This window comes from Macaca fascicularis, chromosome 11, assembly GCF_037993035.2.
Source record: "Macaca fascicularis isolate 582-1 chromosome 11, T2T-MFA8v1.1".
Classification (NCBI taxonomy): domain Eukaryota; kingdom Metazoa; phylum Chordata; class Mammalia; order Primates; family Cercopithecidae; genus Macaca; species Macaca fascicularis.
Genome location: NC_088385.1, coordinates 24275492 through 24299838, shown reverse-complemented (window position 1 = coordinate 24299838; position 24347 = coordinate 24275492). Strand labels below are relative to the sequence as shown.

Below are 24347 nucleotides of genomic sequence, written 5' to 3'. Positions count from 1 at the left end.
GCTTGTAATCCTAGTACTTTGGGAGGCTAAGGTGGGTGGATTGCCTGAGCTCAGGAGTTCGAGACCAGCTTGGATAACACAGCGAAACCCTATCTCTACTAAAATACAAAAGAAATTAGCCAGGCATGGCGGTGGGTGCCTGTACTCCTAGCTACTTGGGAGGCTGAGGCAGGAGAATTGCTTGAACTCCGGAGGCGGAGGTCGCAATGAGCCAAGATGGCACCACTGTACTCTAGCCTGGACAACAGAGTGAGATTCTGTCTCTAAAAAAAAAAAAAAGGTGAATGGTTTGCAACTGATTCTGAGGGTGGTGTAAAGTTTAAGGTAGATTTTTTTTTTCTCTTTTAGGTTTTACACTCGTCATTTGCCCATTGATCTCTCTTATGGAAGACCAATTAATGGTTTTAAAACAATTAGGAATTTCAGCAACCATGTTAAATGCTTCAAGTTCTAAGGTATGTTTCAGTGGCTTTTTTTTTTTTTTAAATGTAAACTATTCACTGAAATAGGAGCTTTACCTGCAGTTGAGTTGCTTATAAAATTATAAACTGGTAACTATTTATATCAGGAGTTGCAATCTACTGCTCTTGACCAGTTCTGGCCCACTGTCTATTTTTGTATGTCCCATGAATTAAGAATAGTTTTTATATTTTTAAATGGCTAAAAAAAACTAAAACGAGTATTTTGTGAAATGTGAAAATTATTTGCAGTTCAAGTTTCAGTATCCATAAATAAAGTTTTATTGAAACACAACCATGCTCATTTGTTTACATGTTGTCTGTGGCTGCTTTTACAGTATAATGGCAGAGTGGAGTAGTTGTGATAGAGACCTTATAGCCCACAAAACCTAATGTTTTTGTCTGGTACTTTACAGAAAACATTTGCTGACCTATTTCGTATTATCCATTCTAAAATAGTAAGGGAGAATTTCTAATTATGCAGTGTAATTAAATGTGAAATATGAATTACTAAGAAGTTACCCTGTACCTATGGAATTTCTTCTATTTAGGGATGGACTCTTTTACCATCATCTGTAGAATAAAGCATGTCCCAGCTATTCTTTTTTAAAAAGCGTATTATTGAAATCTTCAAAAGGAGAGAGAATAGCATAAAAACTGCCATGTAGCCATTTCCCTCTTCAACAGTTAACATATGGCTAATCTTTTTTTTAATCTATATACCTCCAGTTTTCCCTACCCCCTTCCCCTTAGTTTATTTATTAGAACAAATTCCAGACATCATATTGTAATTGTAAATTCTTCAGTATGTATCTCTAACTTTAAAGAAAAGTGCTATGCCATCATCACATCTAAAAACTTTAATATCAATTCTTTAGAATTATGAAAAATTCAGATTTCTCTGTCTCATTTTTATGTTTTCTTTTTCTAAATATAGCCCAGATAATATTCATACATTGTATTGTGTTTGGTTGATATACCCATAGGTTCCCTTTCTCTCTTTTGTATTTCCCATGCAAATTCTTTGTTGAAGAAACCACATTAATGGTCCTGTATCTTTCTACATTTTCCTGATTGCATCCTTGTGGTCTTTTCTTTTCTTTTCTTTTCTTTTCTTTTCTTTCTTTTCTTTTCTTCTCTCTTTCTCTCTCTCTCGTTTTCTTTCTTTCTTTTCAGTTCTGGGGTACATGTGCAAGATGTGCAGGTTTGTTACATAGGTAACTGGATCCTGTTAGATCTAAAAGCCTGATTGTATTTGGAATTTTTCTTTTTTCTTTAACTTTTTTTTTTGGTTTTTTGCAAGAGTATACTTACTGTGGTATCACTCAAGTGGTACATAGTACCTGGTTATCTTTTTGTGATGCTAAGCATCAGTGGGTTCAGGTGATGTCTGCCTGATCTCTGGTTATCAGCTTTTCATCTAATGTTTTAGCAGCCACTGAGTGGCACCGTGAGAGCCATGATTTCATTAGGGAGGTGCAAAATGGTGATACCTAATTCTGTCACTCTTCGTATTTGCTACACTTTTTCTACAAAAATGAACTTCTTCCTCATTAGCTCTGCATGATGAAAATGCTAGATTTTTTTTTCCCTTTCTTTACCAGTTTTCAGAAAGAGTTGGTTTTCTAGCATTCTCCAAAGGTGGTCAACAAGATTTTTAAGGTATTTTTTTCCCCCAAGTATCACTATAAACTTACAAATTTTGAGATATAATGTGATTCACCTTTGGAATCATATAAATGTGTATCTATGTAATGCTGAAATAGTCCTGGCCTTGGGCAGTGAGAGCCTCTTTAAGTTGGTTCCTGAATCTTTTCTCTTAACCGCATTGCTTCTGCTCCTTGCTTTCTTTTGCAGTAAGATAATCCATGTTCATTTTATGCATTTCCTGCGCAGACCTAGAGTCAGCCATACCTCCAAGAAGCCCTGCTTCCTTTAGTTTACCCATATGTTTTTGTTTTATTTAAACTCCATGTCATTCTATTATAACTGCTCCTTCATTCAACAAAATCAGTCTATGGAGAAAACTGCTTTCTAATAATGTACTTTCTTAAAATTGGAAAAGAACATAATAGTAATAGAAAGTAGTTTAGAAAGCTGAAGATAATTACCAGTTCATGATATATCCCCACTGCTTGAAAAGTTGGAGAGAGAAAAAAAGAACATCTGTATCCTAGAATATATCTAGGAATTAACAAACTGCTTTGCCGGGATGATGAAAGCAGTTTGATTGTCTCTTTCTATCCCATTCACTGGCATGTTTTTATACTTTTTTGGTCCTCTTTAGGTTAGAAGGAAAAAAATGATATCTAATGTGCTAAGTATTATACAGAATTGTATTAGAGTACTAAGAAGCTAATAAATGTTAGCTTTTAAGATTTATTATTATCTTAATTTAATGAGTAATACGTTTTGAAACCCCATGGTCTTCATGTTTAAATAAAGAGATTAAAAGATTTGATGGCATCATTTAAGAAGTTAATAAATAATAAATTTTGTTCACATACATAAAGGGATTATAAATATAATGTTAAAATTAATAAAACCCACCTTTATAACCATAACAATTGCATCTAGCTCACATTTTAGAATATATTATGAACAATTTAGAATTATCCCTTTATAGAATAAATGCTCTTCATTGGACTATCTGTTCATGTTCATTTTTTTTTGTTCTTTTTTGTCAAGTGAGTTTTTTTTTAATCACCAACAATGTAGATGTTAGTAAATAACTAGAATGCTGTTTACACAGCTGCCATGATGTTTAGTACTGGGACATGGTTTCAGTTTTAATGAACCAAACGTCTGCTCCTAGAAGAGCCGAAGTCTATTATTGCTTTGGAGAAATGAACGTTTTCATTTACCACCTAGTATTTCAGTCTGCCAGCTTAGTTTTACTATCATTGTGTCTGTTTTTTCTTTTACTAGGAGCATGTTAAATGGGTTCATGCTGAAATGGTAAATAAAAACTCCGAGTTAAAGCTGATTTATGTGACTCCAGAGAAAATTGCAAAAAGCAAAATGTTTATGTCAAGACTAGAGAAAGCCTATGAAGCAAGGAGATTCACTCGAATTGCTGTGGATGAAGTTCACTGCTGTAGTCAGTGGGGACATGATTTCAGACCTGGTATGTATGTTTTATCTAGAAAGCTTTTTGATGTCATAGACCGTGTCCTTACTCAGCTTGGCATGATGGAAATCTCTGCTTCTATTAAAATCAGCCTCAAGTAGTTACACGTTGAATATCCCTTATCCAGAATGCTTGGAACCAAAAGAGTTTTAAATTTTGGATTTTTTTGGGTTTGGGATGATCAGCCTGTATTACTCATTTTATCTTGCCTCATTATGAGGAGGACTGAGAAGCAGAATCTTTAGTTTCATTCCCCTCTGTAGTCTGTAGTTTAATTGCCTTTGTCAATTATGGACAAATATGGACACATATGTTTACTAGCCAATAATAGACATCTTTTTGGCATTTATGACATCTAGGTATTCCTTCACATTTGTTGAAGAATTTGCATCTGTCTCAAAGTTGTCATCTTTAGTCATCATTCTAGGGGTCTTTTTAGCACCCACCTGCAACTCCTTAGCATTAAACTTTGATGAGATATTTTAGTGACCTTTTTCTTCACCCCACCACCCAATCCTACAGTCATAGCCTAAAGTAAGTTACTCAGAATTGTTATATGCAAAAAAATCCTAAATTCAAAAATCCGACTCCCTGGCTTCAACCTCTTTTCCTTCTGAAGCTTTTCACACTCATTAGGATTTGCTGGATCCCTCTTTTAATCCCCGCTTATTTATCCAGGCTCCTGTCCCTACATAGCAATCACTCTTTTTCCCGTCCAGACACTGTGCTGTTGCCCCGACTTCTGTTATGTTTGCCCTGGACTGCCTGGCCATTCTGCCAGTCTGCTTCAGGTGTTGTGCCTGAGACGCTGGATTCATCTAGACTTCTGCTTTCCCTATTCCTGCTGCTTGGCTACTAAACATTATCCAAAAAAAAAAATTGCATAACTCCGTTCAGCTTTTCATTATCCTCAGCTGTCCTTATACTTGTCCCTATTTCAACTCCTTTATACATTCCTTCCAACAAATGTCTCGTATCATTAACTTTCTATTCAGGCCCTAACTTGTACTTAGCAGATGCTTTCTGCTTCACAGGAAATAGATGCCATCAGGTATGAACAGCTCCTCTTTCTACTTTCAAACATTAGTAATCTTTGTTGTTGTTTTTTTTCTTTTGTTAAGGCAGAAAAGACCACTGCTTTATAAGGGTAACCATGACCACTCCCGTTTCATCCTCTCCTGCCTTCTTAAGATCTTGCACTGCCAAGTTCCTCACTCCTTCACCTTGAGTCTCTTTTGTCCCCTCCCTAAAAACAGAAACTAAAACACCCTTCTGATCTTTTGCACCTTTTAATGTGACTGTCCTCTTTTTGTTCTTTCTGTCACCATCAGACTTCTCAGCTTACCATCTCCATTTGTCACCTTTAACCCATTCTGAACTAATTGAATCATATCCTTCTGCCATCACTGTCCTATTGAAACAGGTCATCGGTGACCCACCCCCAGTGGCTTCATCACGTGGTCTCATCTTCATTCCTCTTCCCACTTAACTTCAGTAACATTTTATATATTCACCTCTCACCTTGCCACATGCTACTCCCTTGGTTACTGTACAGTAATGCTGGTCAGTGTCTTCCTTTCCATTATTACCTCCTTCGCTCATCTTCCTTTGTCTTCGTTTTAAATATTAGTGTTCCCTAGGGTTCTGACCTCAGTCTTTACCCTATCTTACATTTCTCCAGGGATAGTGAGCTTGTAGCCCAAAGACTGCATTCTCTACCTACAGAATTATTATGGGCATTGTTTTTATTTATTTATATATTTTAAATGGATTTAAATGCCTTAAACAGGATGTATAGTCCTTTCTATTAAGGACCCCACTTTCTTAACCAGATAATGCCACATGGTTGTTACCTGGTGGCCACTGAAGTTACCCGATTTGTGACTCTTGCCCTATTTTCAGCTTAAGTGGTGCAATCACTTACGATTATCACCCTTGCTTAAGTATTACCGTGACTTATGTTGTCTCTGTGGATCTGCTGCCGAAGTGTAAAACATTATTCCCATATCTAATTATCTAACTTCTAAACTTTAAATTTATACTCCTAATTGTTTATCAGAAATGTGTATCTAAATTAGCATGAACGAAACTAAATTCCCCCCCCAAAGAACTGCTCTTTTTCTTCTCAACTGGGAGTCACTATTTTCCCCATAACTCCACTCGACGTTCTAACCAAAAACTTTTTATTTTCTTCACCTTTCCTTTCTTCCTTCTCCTCTCTACTCCCAAGCAATTTTCCCCTTCAGTCTTCTCTGTCTTAGAAAGTCATCCACTCACTCACCTGTTTGCTGAAGCCAAAACTGTAGCAGTTACCTTTATCATTTAGATTCCAGTCAGGAGACAGTTATTTGAACACAGAGGATTTTTTATAAAGAATTGTGAACTAGGTAAAAAGTAGCTACATAGATAACTGAAAAAGTAAAAAGAAAACTAAGATATCATGGAGTTAAAAGCTGGAAGAAGCAACAACCACCTGTAGGGCTGGGAGAACAGGAAGAAAAGATTGAAACAAATAAGACTTAGAAACTTAAAGGAGAGGCCCCCGTGGAACTGAGCTCCCTGGTGCTGGAGTCTCTTGGTGGAGCCAGAGGTCGGGTACATCTGTGATAGAGCTGATTCTCCAAAGGCTGAAAAAACTGCCAGCTGTATTTAGTTGCTCTTAAGGAAAGAAGTGCTGCTGCAGGGATGAGAAGTCTTGCTGGGGTGGCAGTCACAGGAACACAAGCAAGCCCACAGGAAGCAGTTAGGGAGGAAGCAGCCATGGAATCTTCCATGCAGGGCCAGCAGGCAAAGCTGATGCGTCGTGTGCAGAGTCCTTGGTGCAGCATCCCAAAGCAGAGTATAGAAGGTAGGGTTAGAGATGACAAAAAAATGATGGATGACACACCATCCTTGATTTACGCTCCCTTTGCAGGTCCAGTCCACCACTCAGTGTTGTCAGCTCTGCCTCTAAAATGAATCTCAAGTTTGTCTACACTTTGTGCACCTACGTCTTACATACAGTTGAGCTCCCTTCCACTGGTCTACTGCAGTAGCTTCCTAAGTAGTCTGTGATTATGGTCTTACCCTTTTTGTTCATTCTCCACAGAGCAACCAGTGATATTTTCTAAATATAAATCAAATCATGTTACTTCCCTACCTAAACTAGCCAGTAGCTACTCTGTGCTTAGAATAAAACCCCAAAGTTCTTAACTGGGGCCCATAGGGTAATAGGTGATCTGCCCCCATCTGTCTACCTGATTTCCCACTCTTCCTCTCTTACTTCTTAAGCCCCAGCTATGCCGGGCTTATTATGAGCACTTACCACTCTCTAATGGCGTATTTATTGGCTTACTCTTTGTATTGTCTTGTTTCTTTGCTTGAATTACAGACACATTTGCATAGCATTTTTGTCTTGTTCATCACTCTATCTTCAGTGCCTAGGGAAGTGCTTGGCACCCAATGAAAAAGGTGTTCAACATTTATCTTCTGATGAATGGGTAAATCTGGCACTCTCTCCCTCCTCTCTGCCACCTCCAGATCCCAGTAGTCACCAGGACCTGTAGGTTCATGTATGTCTCTTTACTCTTTCTGATTTGTCCTTAATGTCATGTCTTATTTTATATTCTGTATTATTTGTTTTCTGGTCTGTTACTGCCATCTTTTAACTGGTTTTCCTTCAGTGTTTTGTCTATTCCAGTCTATATTTTGCACTGTCACCAAAAGATGATTTATGAAGCATACGTCTTTAGAAATTACATGATGGACTGGGCGCGGTGGCTTATGCCTGTAATCGCAGCACTTTGGGAGGCCGAGGCGGGTGGATCACCTGAAGTCAGGAGTTGAAGACCAGCCTGGCCAACACAGTGAAACCCCATCTCTACAAAAAATGTAAAAATTAGCCAGATGTGGTGGTGTATGCCTGTAATCCCAGTTACTCGGAAGGCTGAGGCAGGAGAATCGCTTGAATCCAGGAGATGGAGGTTCCAGTGAACCGAGATTATGCCATTGCACTCCAGCCTGGGTGACAGAGTGAGACTCCATCTCAAAAAAAAAAAATTACATGATGACTCCTCATTTCCTATAGGATAAAGTCTCAGCTTAGAATCAACTGGCTGCATTGTTCATAGCTTTTTTTTTTTTTGAGACAGAGTCTCACTCTGTCGCCCAGGCTGGAGTGTAGCGCGATCTCGGCTCACTGCAAGCTTCGCCTCCCGGGTTCACACCATTCTCCTGCCTCAGCCTCCCGAGTAGCTGGGACTACAGGCAACCGCCACCACACCTGGCTAATTTTTTTGTATTTTTAGTAGAGATGGGGTTTCACCATGTTAGCCAGGATGGTCTCGATCTCCTGACCTCGTGATCTGCCCGCCTCGGCCTCCTCACCTGCCTTCTACATAACAGTGTCAGTCAGGGTTCAGGCAGGGAAGCAGAGTCATGATGAATGTTACAGGATAACGGTTTTACTGTAGGAAGTCGATCTTGAACAATTGTGGGAGGAACTGGGGAAGTGAAGGTCTGAAGAGGGGAGGTGGAGGATTACAGAAAAGTAACGGATTGATGCCTAAGCACTGGTGCAGGAGGACGAGGCAGAGCCTGTAGGGAAATCTGCAGCTGGCATGTACAGTGGCAAAGAGGACCCCTAAAGGGAAGGTCGTGGAAGGGTCTCTGGTAAGCTACTTCCTGTGAGTAGCTATCGCCTCTGTGGGTCTGCTGTTGACTGGCAAGACCTGCAGTTGGGAGGAACAGCTGAATGAGGACTGGAAAAGAACTAGGATGACCTAGAACTGGCTGAGCACTTCTAGATCTGTCCATCATCCTCTCTGCTTGTAAAGACCTTGAAGGAGCAATGTTAGCTGGTTCACTTCTGCCACCAAATCTTGCACAAGTTCCTCTTTTGGGTCAGCTCTAACTTGGAACAGGAAAGAGATTCTGGGAAATGTAATTTCCAGCTTAATGGATTGGACAATAAATCCATCCACCACAAGACTCTGTGACCACCCCAGTGAACTGCTTGCTGTTGTCTGAACATACTAATTTCATGCCAGTGTATTTGCAGTGTATATGCTGTTTCTTCTGCGTGATGTTCATCTCTTCCTAGTGAACTTCTGCTCATTGTCTTAAGACATAACTCAAGTATTATCTCCTTGAAATCTTCACTTCCCAAGCAGCTGTTCTGTCCTCTGTGTTTTCATAGTAGCCCTCTACTTAGCATATAAGCAATTTCTACCACATTTTTTTCACTTTCCCCCAAATAGTTCAAGTTCTTAAGGGAGATTAAGGACAATTTATCTAGTGATTTAGATGCATATAACAAGTTTGAGCCTAGAATGGTTTCCGAGAAATAGGTTATATACAAAGCAGTGCTGCCCTTACCAAGCTTTATTTGGTCTGATGACACTAGGTGGTAGCAAGGGTTTGTCTGATGGCCGGTTTTATCTTTTGTTAGTTGTAATAAATTAAAACACTGTGGCTATACCCACTGTCTCTTGAGTCCACTGTGACCAAGAATAATATCTGGAATAAATATAATAAAGCCTGCACATCAAAAAGGCTAACGCAGAACTGCAAATTTACTGCTATAGATGGCTGTGGAATTAAAATCATAGTAGTCATCGATTATCTGCATAATGTTAAAAGGAGTAGTTTACTCTAACTCTTAAAGGATAGAAAAAGGGCTACTTTATTTGTTTTTTCAGATTATAAGGCGCTTGGAATCTTAAAGCGGCAGTTCCCTAACGCATCACTAATTGGGCTGACTGCGACTGCAACCAATCACGTTTTGACGGATGCTCAGAAAATTTTGTGCGTTGAAAAGTGTTTTACTTTTACAGCTTCTTTTAATAGGTCAAATCTATATTATGAGGTATGTAATTTTTATGTCCATTCATTACTTTCGTGAAGAATTACACAGAGAGGATTTACCTTTTTATTATGTTTGTTTACATGAGCAGCAGTTAAATACTTTACAAAAACTTTTAACATTAGGAGGTAATTATAAGTAGATTCTGTAACTAGGGCTTCATTCATGTATCTTTTGCTACATAATCCTTTGTTAGATTAAACAGAAGACGTTCTTGCTAGGTGATACTTTTTATAAAATATATGAGTAAGTTATATATCTTTGTTAAATTTCTGTATGTTCTTCTTTGTGTAAAGATGGGGAGAAAGGATGGAGTGATACTAAGGACCCTAATAACATCTCTGTTCAAATTAATAACTAATTAATAGAAGTATTAATACGCCACTAAAGATTTGCCAATTCTATTTAGATTTGACTTGATAAACTTGAAAAATAACCTAACAGCTGTCTTTTCTTTCTTTCTAAACCCTTTTAAGAATAGATTTAATATTTTTCTAAGTTTTCATTCCAGAGTTATTTATGTTACGGTTTGCTTTTAGAAAAGTAGCATCACAAAATAAAAAAGTCTTCATCCTTACAAGTTATTCACTGTTCCTGTGCTTGCTCTTCTCTGGTAAATTAAAAAAATAAAGATCAAGAAGAGTCTGGGAGGAGGAACAGATGAGTCAGATTGGTTGAATCCTATGAGTAAGTGAAAGAGTAATAGAAAAACACTATGGTCATGAAAGAACTGCATCCTGAAAGTTGTGAGTAGACAGCCACTTGAATGGTACTCATTTACTTTTTAATAAGTTAAGTTTTTTTTAGGTTCGGCAGAAGCCCTCAAACACTGAAGATTTTATTGAGGATATTGTAAAGCTCATTAATGGGAGATACAAAGGGCAATCAGGTAATGTAAAAACAAACCAACTTTGGAGACAGAGATAACTTTCAAAAAGTGACTTCATATTATATTGAGAATTATACTGGTAACTGAATAACAACAAAAAATTAATGTATAGCAGAAGATACTTGAAAATGTGTGATAAAATTAATTCACTTGATCTTAGAAATTGGGTGTGACATTTGCTTATGCCATAGATTATGAGTCATCAAATTGCTTGATTTATTTTTGCTTATTTACACTTGCTTTAGAATAGACCTGATGACTTAATGTGAATTATCAACAGCACATATTTAGTACGTATCCACTAAGTACAAAATAGTGGATTAAGCAACTGATGTTCTAAAGGGATAGAAAATATACTCCCTTATAGTAAAGGACACATTAAAGCAATAAGTAAATCCAGTAGTACATACTGAATATGTATGTACTACTAATTCCTAACCTGTACTAATTCCTAACCTGTACATTACCTCACATGGCAGAAGGAAATTAGAGTTGCACATGGAATTGAGACTGTTCATTAGCTGACCTTAAAATCGGGAGATTATTTTAGATTGTGTGATGTGAGAAGAGCCAGACACCCTGATTTTGATCCAGTGAAACCCATAATACACTTCTAAATCTAAACTACAGAAATGTTAAGAATAAATTTGTGTTGTTTAAAGCCACCATATAACCAGTAAACCATATATACATGGTTTTCTGGGTTTAATGACTAAACAAATGTTACCGAAGCAAAGAATTTGTGTAGAAGTAGCATTTTAAACTGTTCTATGGATTTTCAGGAGGTAGTAATGGGTGTCCTGGGTAAAAGGAGTTCTAGGGTCAAATAAATTTGAGAAAGGTTGTAGGTATTTATTCTACCTGGACATTCACAGGGTATATCAGCAAACTAGAAGCTCTGACCATCCCTGAAAATAAAGAGAGACACCCATTTAACTTTGTTGAATGCAATGTTCTCCAAATTAATTTGCATGCAAATTAATCTAAATTAACCCAAAATTAATCCGGAGAACACTGCATTCATAGCACATTTGTTAGCATCTTACAGACATCAGTTTGAGAAATACTGTGTAGTGGGAAATAAAGAGAGAAAAGAGATAACGGGAATGAAAACTGATGGCTCAGGCTCATTTCTGCTTTAAAGCAAGCTGGTGCTCAAGTCTGGAATTATACCAAAATGTCAATATATGCACAAGGCCTTGAAAGTTTTCATAATTCTTTTTTTCCTTCTGTGCATTGTATTAATCAGTGTTCCGAATGTGTGTGTTGAAAATTATCTTCCAGGAATATACCATATCTGTCTAACAAATGCACATATTTTACTGCAGGAATCATATATTGTTTTTCTCAGAAAGACTCTGAACAAGTTACGGTTAGTTTGCAGAATCTGGGAATTCATGCAGGTGCTTACCATGCCAATTTGGAGCCAGAAGATAAGACCACAGTTCATAGAAAATGGTCAGCCAATGAAATTCAGGTTAGGTATATATCTTCCATGGAAGCCTAATTCACATTTAAAATATTTAAACTTGATTTAATTAACTGATAAAATGTTAAAATATTTCAGGTAGTAGTGGCAACTGTTGCATTTGGTATGGGAATTGATAAGCCAGATGTGAGGTTTGTCATCCATCATTCAATGAGTAAATCCATGGAAAATTATTACCAAGAGAGTGGACGTGCAGGTATGTAGGACTCAAATCCAGAAGTAAATTTTTAGAAAGCTTTTCCCAAAAACACATTATAAGTGTTTAATAAGTCTGTATATTTTATCTTTATTGGATAGTATTTTTAGAACAATGTATTTTTAGCAGTCTGACACTTACTTGCATATGGAGAAATTTTTACTTCTGTTCTGTTGTTATCTGAATTGTTTCTTCTTATGTGTGTTAAGATAATTTGATGTTCATCTTTGCCTCCTGAATTTTTAATTAGTGATTTCAAATCTGTAACTTAACTGGATTATAGACACATTTTTTAACTTAGTAGAGCTGATGATTGATGTCTCTTGTTAGAGTTTTTTTTAATTTGAGGGTACCCATTACAAATTAACTCTCACATCTCTAAAATTTCTAGATGTAGTATAAAACATTGCCTGCTACTTTTACGTATATCATTTTTGCATATTTTGAATTTTTAAATGTAATTCTGCAATCTCAAGGTTTCTGCATTCTCAAGGTTTCTCACACCACAGGTCGAGATGACATGAAAGCAGACTGTATTTTGTACTATGGCTTTGGAGATATATTCAGAATAAGTTCAATGGTGGTGATGGAAAATGTGGGACAGCAGAAGCTTTATGAGATGGTATCATACTGTCAAAACATAAGCAAGTAAGCCACATACCTTTGTATAACTTTTATCAATTAAATATGAAAGTATATGACATCATTTTTAAGTTCTTACTAACTGCATTGGTGTAACACCAAAGTACAGATCTATAAAAGCAGATGTTGGAGGGTAGGTACCCATACATCAATCTGTGTGATCTGCCTTAATTCAAGAAAAGATGCCCTATCTTTGAGATAATCCTCCAAAACTACTTTTTTAATTGAAGGTTTTTGAGACACACTGATAGCAGTTGAAGCCTTTTTTTTCTCTGGCACTGGTGTACAGTTACATGCTTTAATAATTTTGAAAAGGTCTGTGGTTAAGATAGGCATTTTGAGAGTCAGGCTCAGTAACATGTGCCATCCTGCTAGCTCATGTGTCAATGAAATACCAAGTTTCTCCTTAAGAAGTAAGTTTAAATCTACTTAGGGTGGCTTTAGTTAGACTATATTGTTTCCTGAAAGCTTTTTGTCATAGTTATCTTTGTGCTCTTATTGCCTATCACATAAAAAGCGCTCAGAAATGTCGAGGTGGTAAATAGCAGACAGTGATAGAAATGTTCTTTCTTTCCAATAGATGCTACAATAATCTAGTTAAAAGAAATGAGAAAATGAAAATGTCTTTAAAAGCCCAGTAGATTCTCATGAAGCATATTTTAAGGCTTCGACTCAAATATTGCTACTTAAAAATATAAGAAACTATTTTACTGTCGAGAATATTCTCCTAATAGTTGTAAAACATTGAATTTAAAAATGGAACTCAGACAATTTTTTAAACAGTGTTTATCAAGAATATGTGGGGGAAAAAAATCCTATGTCGGGGGCACAATGTGCCCCAAAGATGTTCATGTCCTAATTCCTAACCTGTATTTTACCTCACATGGCAAAAGGAAATTAGAGTTGCACGTGGAATTAAGACTGTTCATTAGCTGACCTTAAAATCGGGAGATTATTTTAGATTGTGTGATGTGAGAAGAACCTGACACCCTGATTTTGATCCAGTGAAACCCATAGTACACCTTCTGAATCTAAACTACAGAAATGTTAAGAATAAATTTGTGTTGTTTAAAGCCACTAAGTTTATGGTAATATGGCAGTTATAGGACGCGAATACAGTATATAATGGTGTAATCTGAAAGAGATTCTTAAAACTTTATTATATCCTCAAATAATCTGTATCTTTAAATGTGTTTTCAGATGTCGTCGTGTGTTGATGGCTCAACATTTTGATGAAGTATGGAACTCAGAAGCATGTAACAAAATGTGTGATAACTGCTGTAAAGACAGTGGTGAGTTTGTTGTTTTGTAAACCTTTATAGGCTAACACAGTCATATATTGCCTAGTGACGGAGATACGTTCTGAGAAATGCATCACTAGGTGATTTTGTCATTGTGCAGACATCAAAGTGTAGTTACATAGACCTAGATGGTATAGTCTCCTAGGTTATATGGTATAGCCTATTGATCCTAGGCTACCAATCTGTACAGCGTGTTACTGTACTGCATACTGCAGGCAACTGTAACACATTGCTAAGTATTTGTGTATCTTAACATAGAGTAAGTACAGTAAAAATATGGTATTATAATCTCTTGGGACCACTGGCATGTACGTGGTCCATCACTGACCAAAATATTATGTGGCACACACAAAACTGTATATACAGCTGGGACATGAGAGAAGTATTAGACTTCCAAATGGATTTAAAAGATTAAAGTGTGACTCAGATTTTCCAGAATTAAAAGTATCAACATGAAGTTTTGAAACAAAGCTGAATAAAAGGAAAAGTCTTATGTGTATGCACACGTTTTATATTGCTATACCGAGGATGTGAAATTTTTAAGAAATGAAGGAAAATATTTGAATTCTTCTGAATAGAAATGCTATTCTGTAAGAAAACGCTAACCATGTGATAATCTCTAATACATTATAGTCACTAATTGAGAAGAAAATTTAGTGCAAAATAGAGATTATAGAGAATCATTTTTGATCCAGTTAATGGCTAATTAGTCATAGGAGATTTACTTAAAATTCTTTTAAAGGTAGATCAGCAGGACTTGTTTTCTGAGCATTGATCACAACCCTGCTGATCAAACAGGATCTGGTCAAACAAGATGTAGCAAAGAAACTGGCCCAAACCAGTTAGAACTAGAAAATGTAATGTATTTGCATGCTGTAAGACACTCCCACTAGCACCATGGCAGTTTACAAATGCCGTGACAATGCCCGAAAGTTACATGGTTCTAGGAACTCCCTACCCTTTTCTAGAAGATTCACGAATAATATTCCCCTTATTTAGCATGTAACTAATGAGTAGCTGTAAATATCACTAGTGAGCAATCTACAGTGCCACTCTGCCTTTGGGGTAGCCCTACTTTGTCTGTGGAGCCATTTTCTATACTCTATTGCTAATAAACTTGCTGTGCTTTCACTTTACTCTGTTGGCTTGCTCTCAGATTCTTTCTTGCGTGAAACTGGGAACCCTCCTGGGGTGAGTCCCAATTTTGGGATTTGCCTGCAATCATTTTGGCACTGTATTTTAACTTTTTGTCATCTGTGTGTTGTATTTGAAGATCTGGACCTCATGGTAAGACCTTACTGAGTTCTGATGCCTTGTTAGGTGGAAGCCACTACATTTTTAACTTTGCAGAGAAGTTTATGAGTTTATTAAACCATCTTATAAAATAACAAGAATGTTATATATAAATCAGAGTACTGGTCTGTTAATAATCGGGGTATCAGTTGAGGACATTCTTGTTGCTAAATCAGAGTGCACAGGAGCCTATAACTAGACAGGGTCTCCTATATAGCACACCTCTTAGTAACTTAATAATCACATCTGGCAGACACATTGATTTCTAGAGTATATGGCAGGGCTTCTGATAACCATTTTTTTTTTTTTTTAAATATCACTGTAAACTCCACAATGTAGAGACCATAACTTGGTCTAGTGACAGAGACTTGAGGAATAGCCTAGTCTTCATTCAGAATACATTTAAAAATCAGTGTTTAGGGTGGCTCACATTGATAACCAGCTTTAAACCAGTTTATCCACTTAAGATAGCCTATCCTTGCCCTCATTTCTAAATCCCAGTTACCTGCTACCATATTTGCTTTATTACAGCATTTGAAAGAAAGAATATAACAGAGTACTGCAGAGATCTAATCAAGATCCTGAAGCAGGCAGAGGAACTGAATGAAAAACTCACTCCATTGAAACTGATTGATTCTTGGATGGGAAAGGGTGCAGCAAAACTGAGAGTAGCAGGTGTTGTGGCTCCCACACTTCCTCGTGGAGACCTGGAGAAGATTATTGCACACTTTCTCATACAGCAGTATCTTAAGTATGTACAAACCCATTCATCATCCTTTCAGGTTGTCTTTATGGTTTTTCTTTTTAATTGCAACAGAATACACGGTTTTGCAGTTATTTTGTGTGAACTTTTAAATGCTATGGAAATTTACCTAAAACACTCAAACTTCAATCACTATAAATCAAAAAATGTAACAAAAATATTTTCTTTAAAGGCTTTATTTGCATTCTTGTTTTATTATTTCAAGTCAATGTGTTAAAAATTATTGCACAGTTATTTCTTTTATAAATTTGTTTTCTGTGATTCCTTCAAAAACTTTCTTATTGTTGGCCTTTATTTTATGCAGAGAAGACTACAGTTTTACAGCTTATGCTACCATTTCATATTTGAAAATAGGACCTAAAGCTAATCTTCTGAACAATGACGCACATGCTATTACTATGCAAGTGACAAAGTCCACGCAGAACTCTTTCAGGGTAACTGGCTATTTTCAGTTTTATATATTTAAAGTATATTATATTTTATATATTTTAAAAGTATATTAAAGCCTATGGGATGCTTTTCTGTCATATCCCCTAGGTCCAGTTTTCTGATTAGATTTCTGGGTATGGAAGAGAGAAAACATACTTTTCTGTAAAGATATAAGTGAAAGAATTTAGACTGGCCTTTTAACATAAACTAGGGGTTTCCAATGTCTGGGAATGGGAGGACTCCATTTGAATATCTAATTTTGTTATGCTCCCTGCTCTTATTTGGTTGTGATTATTAATAGTTGAGAAGCCTGTTTCTGCTGTTCCAGTGGTTAAAAACCACTGTTATAAACCAAATATTATCAAGTCTGCAAAAGCATGTCAGGTGCCACTGTCTCAGGACATTTGAGGTCTTTAGAACTTCTCTCACAATGTAGCCCCTTTTATTCAAAATAGAGCTCATATTTGAATAGACATTTGCAGATAAAAAAAAACTAGATCCCTGTATACTTAAAAAGCCAACTGATACAAAAAGAATATTTTGAAATCTTTAATCTCATGAGAAAACTGAATGGCTGAATTTTTACCAAGGTGCTTGCTTTGTTATTGTTTTCGTAGGCTGAATCATCTCAAACTTGTCATTCTGAACAAGGTGATAAAAAGATGGAGGAAAAAAATTCAGGCAACTTCCAGAAGAAGGCTGCAAACATGCTTCAGCAATCTGGTTCTAAGAATACAGGAGCTAAGAAAAGAAAAATTGATGATGCCTGAAATGAACGTTACTAAATTTTCTAATTAAAGATGGTTTATGCATGTATATGCCATTATTTTTATAGTTGGATAAAAGTTTAATTTTTAAAGCAATTTCATTGATATTTTATATGTATGGATCTATATTTTCAGAGCTTAACTCTGAAGATCTAAACTTTTGAGAACGTTTGAAAATTAGAGATCATGAATTATATAATTTTCCAGTATAATACAAGGGAAAAATTTTTATGTAAAACACTTTATATGTAAAATATTTGAGAATAAGTTCATATAATTGTCTTAAGTTTTTTATGCCTTTATATACTTAGCTATATTTTTTCTTTTGACATAACTATCTTTTTGAAAACAGTATTATACTGACAGAGGCTCACTGAGTGATATTTTAAGTTAAATACATAGATCAGGGATGTCCAATCTTTTGGCTTCCCTGAGCCACACTGAAGAATTGTCTTGGGCCACACATAAAATACGCTAACACTGACGATAGCTGATGAGCTTAAAAAAAAAATTGCAAGAAAATCTTTTTTTTTTTTTTTTTTGAGACGGAGTCTCGCTCTGTCGCCCAGGCTGGAGTGCAGTGACCAGATCTCAGCTCACTGCAAGCTCCGCCTCCCCGGTTCACGCCATTCTCCTGCCTCAGCCTCCCGAGTAGCTGGGACTACAGGCGCCTGCCACCTTGCCCGGCTAGTTTTTTTGTATTTTTTAGTAGAGACAGGGTTTCACCGTGTTAGCCAGGATGGTCTCGATCTCCTGACCTCGTGATCCGCCCGTCTCGGCCTCCCAAAGTGCTGGGATTACAGGCTTGAGTCACCGCGCCCGGCAAAAATCTCATGTTTTAAGAAAGTTTACAAATTTGTGTTGGGCTGCATTCAAAGCTGTCCTGGGCTGCATTAGGCCCGTGGGCTAGAGTTGGACAAGATGATTTCAGGTTATAAAACCAGAAGTACAATTCAAACAAAAAAGGAGTAAGTCATCATTATAAATATTAGCAGATGAGATACTGCTACATCTCTATTTAAAGTAAAATAAAACCGATTTTAAAGTTCCTGAAACCACAGTCATATTTTGACATTTCACAAAGAATGGTTCTAGTCTACTAGAGTACATTTGGCTAAGTTGATAACTTAGCTAAATTTGCTTCAAAGCTAAGTCACAAGTAAACATATTTATGTTTAAAACATAGAAATAAATAACTTAAGATTTTTATCTAAGCGGTCACTGCTGTATTGGAAAGATTATAAATAAACTATTTGAACTGATTTCAAATTTGGAATTTATGTTTTTATACTTTTCCACTAATACCATTATCACTTCAGTAATTTTCAGTGTGGTCATCATTAACTCAATGCAGTCATTGATTTTACTGACTTGTGATTCTTCTGGTGTCATCTGGAACTTTATATGATTCTTGAAGAAATTCCATTTTCAGTCAAAATAATCTTCTATATCAATATTTGGATCTAGCAGATCTTCTCCATATGATGAAAGATTCATTTGGTTTAAGATTAGGTTTTCAAATGTTTCTTCTAAATCAGTTTCACCAATTAAGACAGCTCCCATCATTCGTCCATTTTGCATGACGACTTTGATGTATTCTTGTCCTTTGGTACATCTCAGCATTAATTCATGATCTGAACCTAAGCCCTGTGCATTGTATTTTCCCAGCAGTACAACCTATGTATAGAGATAAAAAGGTTATTGTCATGAGTATCAAACAGAAAATGTAATGGGTAGTTATTTTGTGTCATGTTAGAATAGCCAGCAGAAAAATGATGCCACAAAATTTTATAACTAAAAATGTTATTGGGGACAGTCCCAAAGAAAATGTTTGAATAGCATGCATTAATTCTACAGATGACACCACCACACAATCTACACTGACACCAAAAAATTCTGGTGAATATAGTGAAATATTAATGTTATTTATTAGTAATTAATGTTAATTAGTGTTTTAACACTAAAAATATCTAGTGAATATAGGTAGGTGATTCTACCAATCTATATGAACATTAAAACTAGTGAATATATAAATATGTAGGATGTGGATACATTAAACGATGTGGGGTCGTGGTTTAAAGATTTGGCAAGGAACTGAATTAGAGCTTTCATGGACAAGTGACTTAATTTCCCTGAGCCTTGGCCGGGCGTGGTGGCTCACGCCTGTAATCCCAGCACTTTGGGAGGCCGAGGTGGGTGGATCACAAGGTCAGGAGATTGAGACCATGGTGAAACCCCGTCTCTACTAAAAATAGAAAAAATTAGCCGGGCGCAGGGGCGGGTGCCTGTGGTCCCAGCTACTCGGGAGGCTGAGGCAGGAGAATGGCGTGAACCCGGGAGGCGGAGCTTGCAGTGAGCCGAGATTGCGCCACTGCACTCCAGCCTGGGCGACAGAGCGAGACTCCGTCTCAAAAAAAAAAAAAAATTTCCCTGAGCCTTTTGAGTATGTTTCTCCTCTGTAAATTGGGGGGGGGGGGGGGGGGGAACCCAAAACAACCTTCGTCAGAGTAATGTAAAGAGGACTGAATAAGATAATACATACAGGAAGGCACTTGGTTTATTTTTGTGTACAATAGCTGTTAGTTCCCTTCACAAAGAAAGTAAATCACAAGTAAATTCACAAAAAAATGAATCACAAGTAAAAGTTAAAAATGCACCAACGGGGAACAGATCTGGAGAGAAATTTTTTCCCCTCTTAACTAAAATAGAATAGTAGTAAGGTGGATAATAATTATCAGATGATTAGGGATTAAGACCAGCAATAATACCAGGTATTGGTTTGTAAGAAATGAAAAATGTCATTTTTTTGTAAGATGATTAAAACTATGTACATTTTTATTCAAGCAAGAAAATTAGACAATTTACCATAGTCGTAAGACTAACAAGCAGAGAAGGCGTTAATATGCTTAACTATCTTACCTTATAGTTAAAAAATTTTGTCACATGAGCAAACAGTTCAAAGCTGAAATCCATGTCAATGGAGTCTCCTAAACTCGCTGCAGCCATGCACTTTGCTGCATACCATCCCATCTGTCTAGCCTGGGTCCACAGCCTCATCTGAAATAATGAAAAAATGTTACACAATGTCATTTTTCATGATCAGTATTTGAAAAATGTTATCTTAACCTCGTAAATTCACTTAAAGGAGTTCAATGTTTGAGAGTCCTTCTGTCATCTTTGCCACAGAAGCAGTCACCAATGGACAACTAATCAGACTGATTTTTGGTATTTGTTAATTCTATCTAAATTACTGCCTCTAAAATTAAAAGATGGTACCCAATCATGCCTGTTTTAGTAGCATTTCTATTAAATATTATGAAACTATATTAAGCTATACCAGGTGAGAAAAATGTTTTAATTAACCAGTCCTTTCTTCAAAAATTTGTCATCACCATTAATAGAGATGTCAAATTATCACTGAAGAATTTGTTCTGTTTTCCAGCAACCTTCACTTTTATGCACTAGTTAAGGTCTGCCATGCTGTTGACCTCAGTGGTCAGACAGACTGTTGGTGCCTCACCCCAGGATAACATAAATATTTCAGCAACTGATTCTGGGAAGTCATTTAAATTGTTTTATATGACAGTATCAATTTATCCTCTATTGTATTTTTATTTTATTTCTACAAAGTTTTGAGACTCCCTGGTATAAAAGAACACTGATCTTGGAAGTCACGGTGGATTTTAATATCACCAGATCTACACATATAGTTAACTTTTCTTGAGCCTCAGTTCATTTACCTGAAACATAAACATAACACTACCTACTCCGTAACTACTGAGAGAATTAAATAGACTGGCCTCTAATAAGCACTTGGTTTCCTTCTACCTCCCTGTATGTGCATATGTACTTAATGCTGTCTTTTGTTTGCAGAAATAATATAATCATAGACATGAGCTTTAAGTCTTTCTAGCAGAAGTGATACAGATTTTTTTTTCAATCTCCTCTGTAAACAAGGTATAGATTTGATAAAGTGAAAGGCAGCTTATGGCTGGAGGTCAGAAAAAACTGAGCACAGTTACAACTAGAGAACAGCTAATAGAAGTGGCCTGAAAATTTGCATCTTGAACTGCGTAAACTAATTAGTATCCTTACTGCTTGTGTAAGCCAAGATATGGGGTCTATAAGGTGCACTCAAAACAAGGGACATCTGTTTATTTTTGGATTTTTTTTCCCTCTTTCAGATTATAACACATTAAGATATAATTTACGCCGGAGAATTAAAAATGTTAAAAAAAAAAAAAAAAAAACCCACAAATTCCAACTCTAAGAATTCGTGATAGTCTTGCCACAGAAATGACATAGAATGGGGCAGGTTAGAAACAAAAAGGCTGCAACCACTCTCCTATGACTGATGTCTCTACTGTCTGTAAGAACACAAAATGATGGTGCTGCCTCTTGAAATACTTTTAGCTCTTCTACTACTTCACACTGCATAGTTACTCTGAATGAATAAAGTCCCTCATTGTGGAGCTGGTCTTTAACAAAGATAAATGTTGCAGGGTTCCTTTATCTCAAACATCTACCTAGGTCTCTACCCCTCTGCACACCTCTGGTCACTGTCTTTATCTTCCTCTAGTATTTTTGTTCCACCGTTAGGAGGACGTAGGTAAAGCTGTGAGGGTTCGAAAAAGTCTAGATCTAGTTGGGACTTGTTAAGGCTCAGGAAAGGTGTTTACGACAGGAACTTTTTTTTTTTTTTTTTTGAGACGGAGTTTTGCTCTTGTTGCCCAGGCTGGGATGCAGTGGCGTGATCTCAGCTCACTGCAACTTCCGCCTCCCAGGTTCAAGTGATTCTCCTGCCTCAGCCTCCTGAGTAGCTGGGATTACAGGCGCATGCCACCGTGCCCAGCTAATTTTTTGTATTTTTAGTAGAGACAGGGTTTCATCATGTTGTTCAGGCTGGTCTCGAACTCCTGACCTCAGATGATCCACCTGCCTCGACCTTCCAAAGTGTTGGGATTATAGGCGTGAGCCACCGCTCCCGGCCAGGAACATTTTGTAGTAATAATTACCACAGGGACAGAATAGGATCATCCAGGAATAGAATGCTTTATCTATATAATTTACAATCTTAGTAGTTTTTTAAATCTAAAGTTGTGCTGTCCAACATGGTAGCCACTAGCCACATATAGCTATTTAAAGTTAATGAAAAGTAAGTAAAAATAACAATTCAGGTCTTTAGTCACGTTAACCACATTTCAAGTGCTCATGTCACATACTGCTGGCTACCTGACTGGATGGTGCAGAATTAAACATTTCTATCATCACAAAAAGTTCTCCTGGACAGTGCTGACAAGCACGTAAGAATGAAAAACAAAGTGACAGCCCATAATTTCCTTTAAATTAAAAGATAGCCCAATCTACCATTATAATAACTTACCAAACAGGGAAATATTCTAGTTTTTTTTTTTTTTTTTTTTTTTTTTTAATATATATAACAACTCTGTGCTAGCTTCCCACTTAAGCAGCAAAGTTGGAAAACCAGAAGTTGGATTTGTTGGTAACAACCGCTTTATTTTCAGACAGAATCTCTGATAAAAACACGATCACATATGCTAGCTTACCTGCTGCCAGACTGGGCTCAGCTGCCAGGATGCAGTACAGATGTCACCGGCAGCATAGACATCAGGAAGGGATGTGTGCATATGATCATCCACTTTCAGGCCACCATCTTCTCCTAGATTAAACTAAACAATGTTCCCCGTAAGCGTAAGTGGTAAAAAAAAAAAAAAAAAAGAAAAAGAAACATGATTTTTTCCATTCTAAGGTAAAAACAAATTAAACTGTTATACTTTGGCATGCTCATCTTTAATGAGAAAATGAAAAATAGCCACAAAGTTTAGAAACACGTCAGCCAAATTTCCATGGACCAAATTCCAACTAAGATTGATCCATAAAATTCTTAGAATTTCAACATGAAAAGTATCCAATAACCATCTTGCTACCCTACCCATAACTATAAGAATATTCTTTTTTTTTTTTTTTTGTAAGCTTCAAGTGTTGAAAAGCAAAAAATACAAGATGGTTTCTCTAAAAGAATCACTTTTGAGAAGTCACAGGAGGCGTCAGTCTCTTACCAACATTTAGATAAACAAATTGTACATTATAAACCATTACTGATGACGCTTATGCCAGGATGTAACTATGTAAGGATTTTAAGCAGTAAGAAATACTGTAAATCAAGACAATGTTTTAACCAAACTGTTTTCAACCATATCAAGTTACAGTTGTATACTGAAATAATTATTATTCATGTTTGAGAACTAAAGATCTTCACAAAAATACTTCAAATATATTCACAGCTGGACAAAGAAGTTTCACCTTACACTGTTACCATGGAGAAAAGGTTCTACATTTGGTGTAACTCCTGTAGCACTGACAATGAAATCACAGCCATATATCTTTTCATTGGTCAATTCCACATAGACAGGCCACATCTCTTTAAGAAAAAAAAGAAAAACAGACTTTATCTGCAAATGGAACCACCACCACAGCAGTGCATGTGACTACAATGACTAGAAACAAAGAAAGAAAGTAAAAGGTAGGCAAGAGATGACTTTGTAGCACACTCCTTAGTAATTCTTATGAGGCATATTTGCTAAAGCAATTTTAATGCAATTAACATCATCTCGTTTGGGTATAATTTTAAAACCATGGCATTTCAAATGTTTTTCCTTCAAATTTGGACACATACATTTTGACAAAGTAAATTTAAATTATTTCTCTAAAAATCTTTCGTAATACTTTACACGCCACCTCGTGTTTAGTTCAACTGGGTGTTTTCCCTCACTATTCCTATTCAAATTCCCCTTTCCTATGGAAAAATATGAAGAATTCAGAACAGTAGAATATTTCATATGCTAGTTCACTGAGTATATTTCTTCAAATCATGGCAATTCTCAGAGGAGTTGTGGAATTGGAGTTAGGAAAGCTGCATCTTAGTCCCCAAAATATACATTTTCAATCCGATTTGGGTGAAATCATGTCACCTTTAAGAGCTGCAAGTTATTGTTTTATTTGGATTTACAATATATTCTGATTGTTGATCAAAACACTATGAACTCTATGTAAGATGTAATGCCCTACACAGTTTAATTTACTAGAAAACAACGGATAGTGAAATGAAGTGAATGTTATTACATTAT

General features: G+C 36.5%; 2 protein-coding genes across 7 annotated transcripts in view; one reads left to right on the top strand and one right to left on the bottom strand.

The window, feature by feature from the left end:
- The window catches only part of RECQL (RecQ like helicase), a 32851-nt gene extending 14383 nt beyond the window's left edge, over positions 1 to 18468 (top strand). For all 3 annotated transcript variants that reach the window (XM_045364841.3, XM_015430473.4, XM_065523862.2), the window contains 11 exons: positions 349 to 455; positions 3387 to 3585; positions 9267 to 9433; positions 10238 to 10319; positions 11648 to 11796; positions 11887 to 12004; positions 12514 to 12652; positions 13847 to 13938; positions 15772 to 15991; positions 16308 to 16437; positions 17050 to 18468. In XM_045364841.3, coding sequence (XP_045220776.2) covers positions 349 to 455; positions 3387 to 3585; positions 9267 to 9433; positions 10238 to 10319; positions 11648 to 11796; positions 11887 to 12004; positions 12514 to 12652; positions 13847 to 13938; positions 15772 to 15991; positions 16308 to 16437; positions 17050 to 17202 — 1556 coding nt within the window. In that variant the 3' untranslated portion in view covers positions 17203 to 18468. The remainder of the gene's footprint in view (positions 1 to 348; positions 456 to 3386; positions 3586 to 9266; positions 9434 to 10237; positions 10320 to 11647; positions 11797 to 11886; positions 12005 to 12513; positions 12653 to 13846; positions 13939 to 15771; positions 15992 to 16307; positions 16438 to 17049) is intronic.
- PYROXD1 (pyridine nucleotide-disulphide oxidoreductase domain 1) overlaps positions 17259 to 24347 on the bottom strand; it is a 35914-nt gene continuing 28825 nt past the window's right edge. For 2 of the 4 annotated variants that reach the window (XM_065523864.2, XM_005570328.5), the window contains 4 exons: positions 23529 to 23641; positions 22767 to 22889; positions 20119 to 20256; positions 17259 to 18876 (listed from right to left, as the gene is read on the bottom strand). In XM_065523864.2, the coding sequence (XP_065379936.1) occupies positions 18628 to 18876; positions 20119 to 20256; positions 22767 to 22889; positions 23529 to 23641 (623 nt within the window). In that variant the 3' untranslated portion in view covers positions 17259 to 18627. Of the gene's footprint in view, positions 18877 to 20118; positions 20257 to 22766; positions 22890 to 23523; positions 23642 to 24347 lie in introns of all 4 variants that reach the window. The other 2 variants (XR_012420067.1, XR_012420066.1) reach the window with 1 other exon arrangement.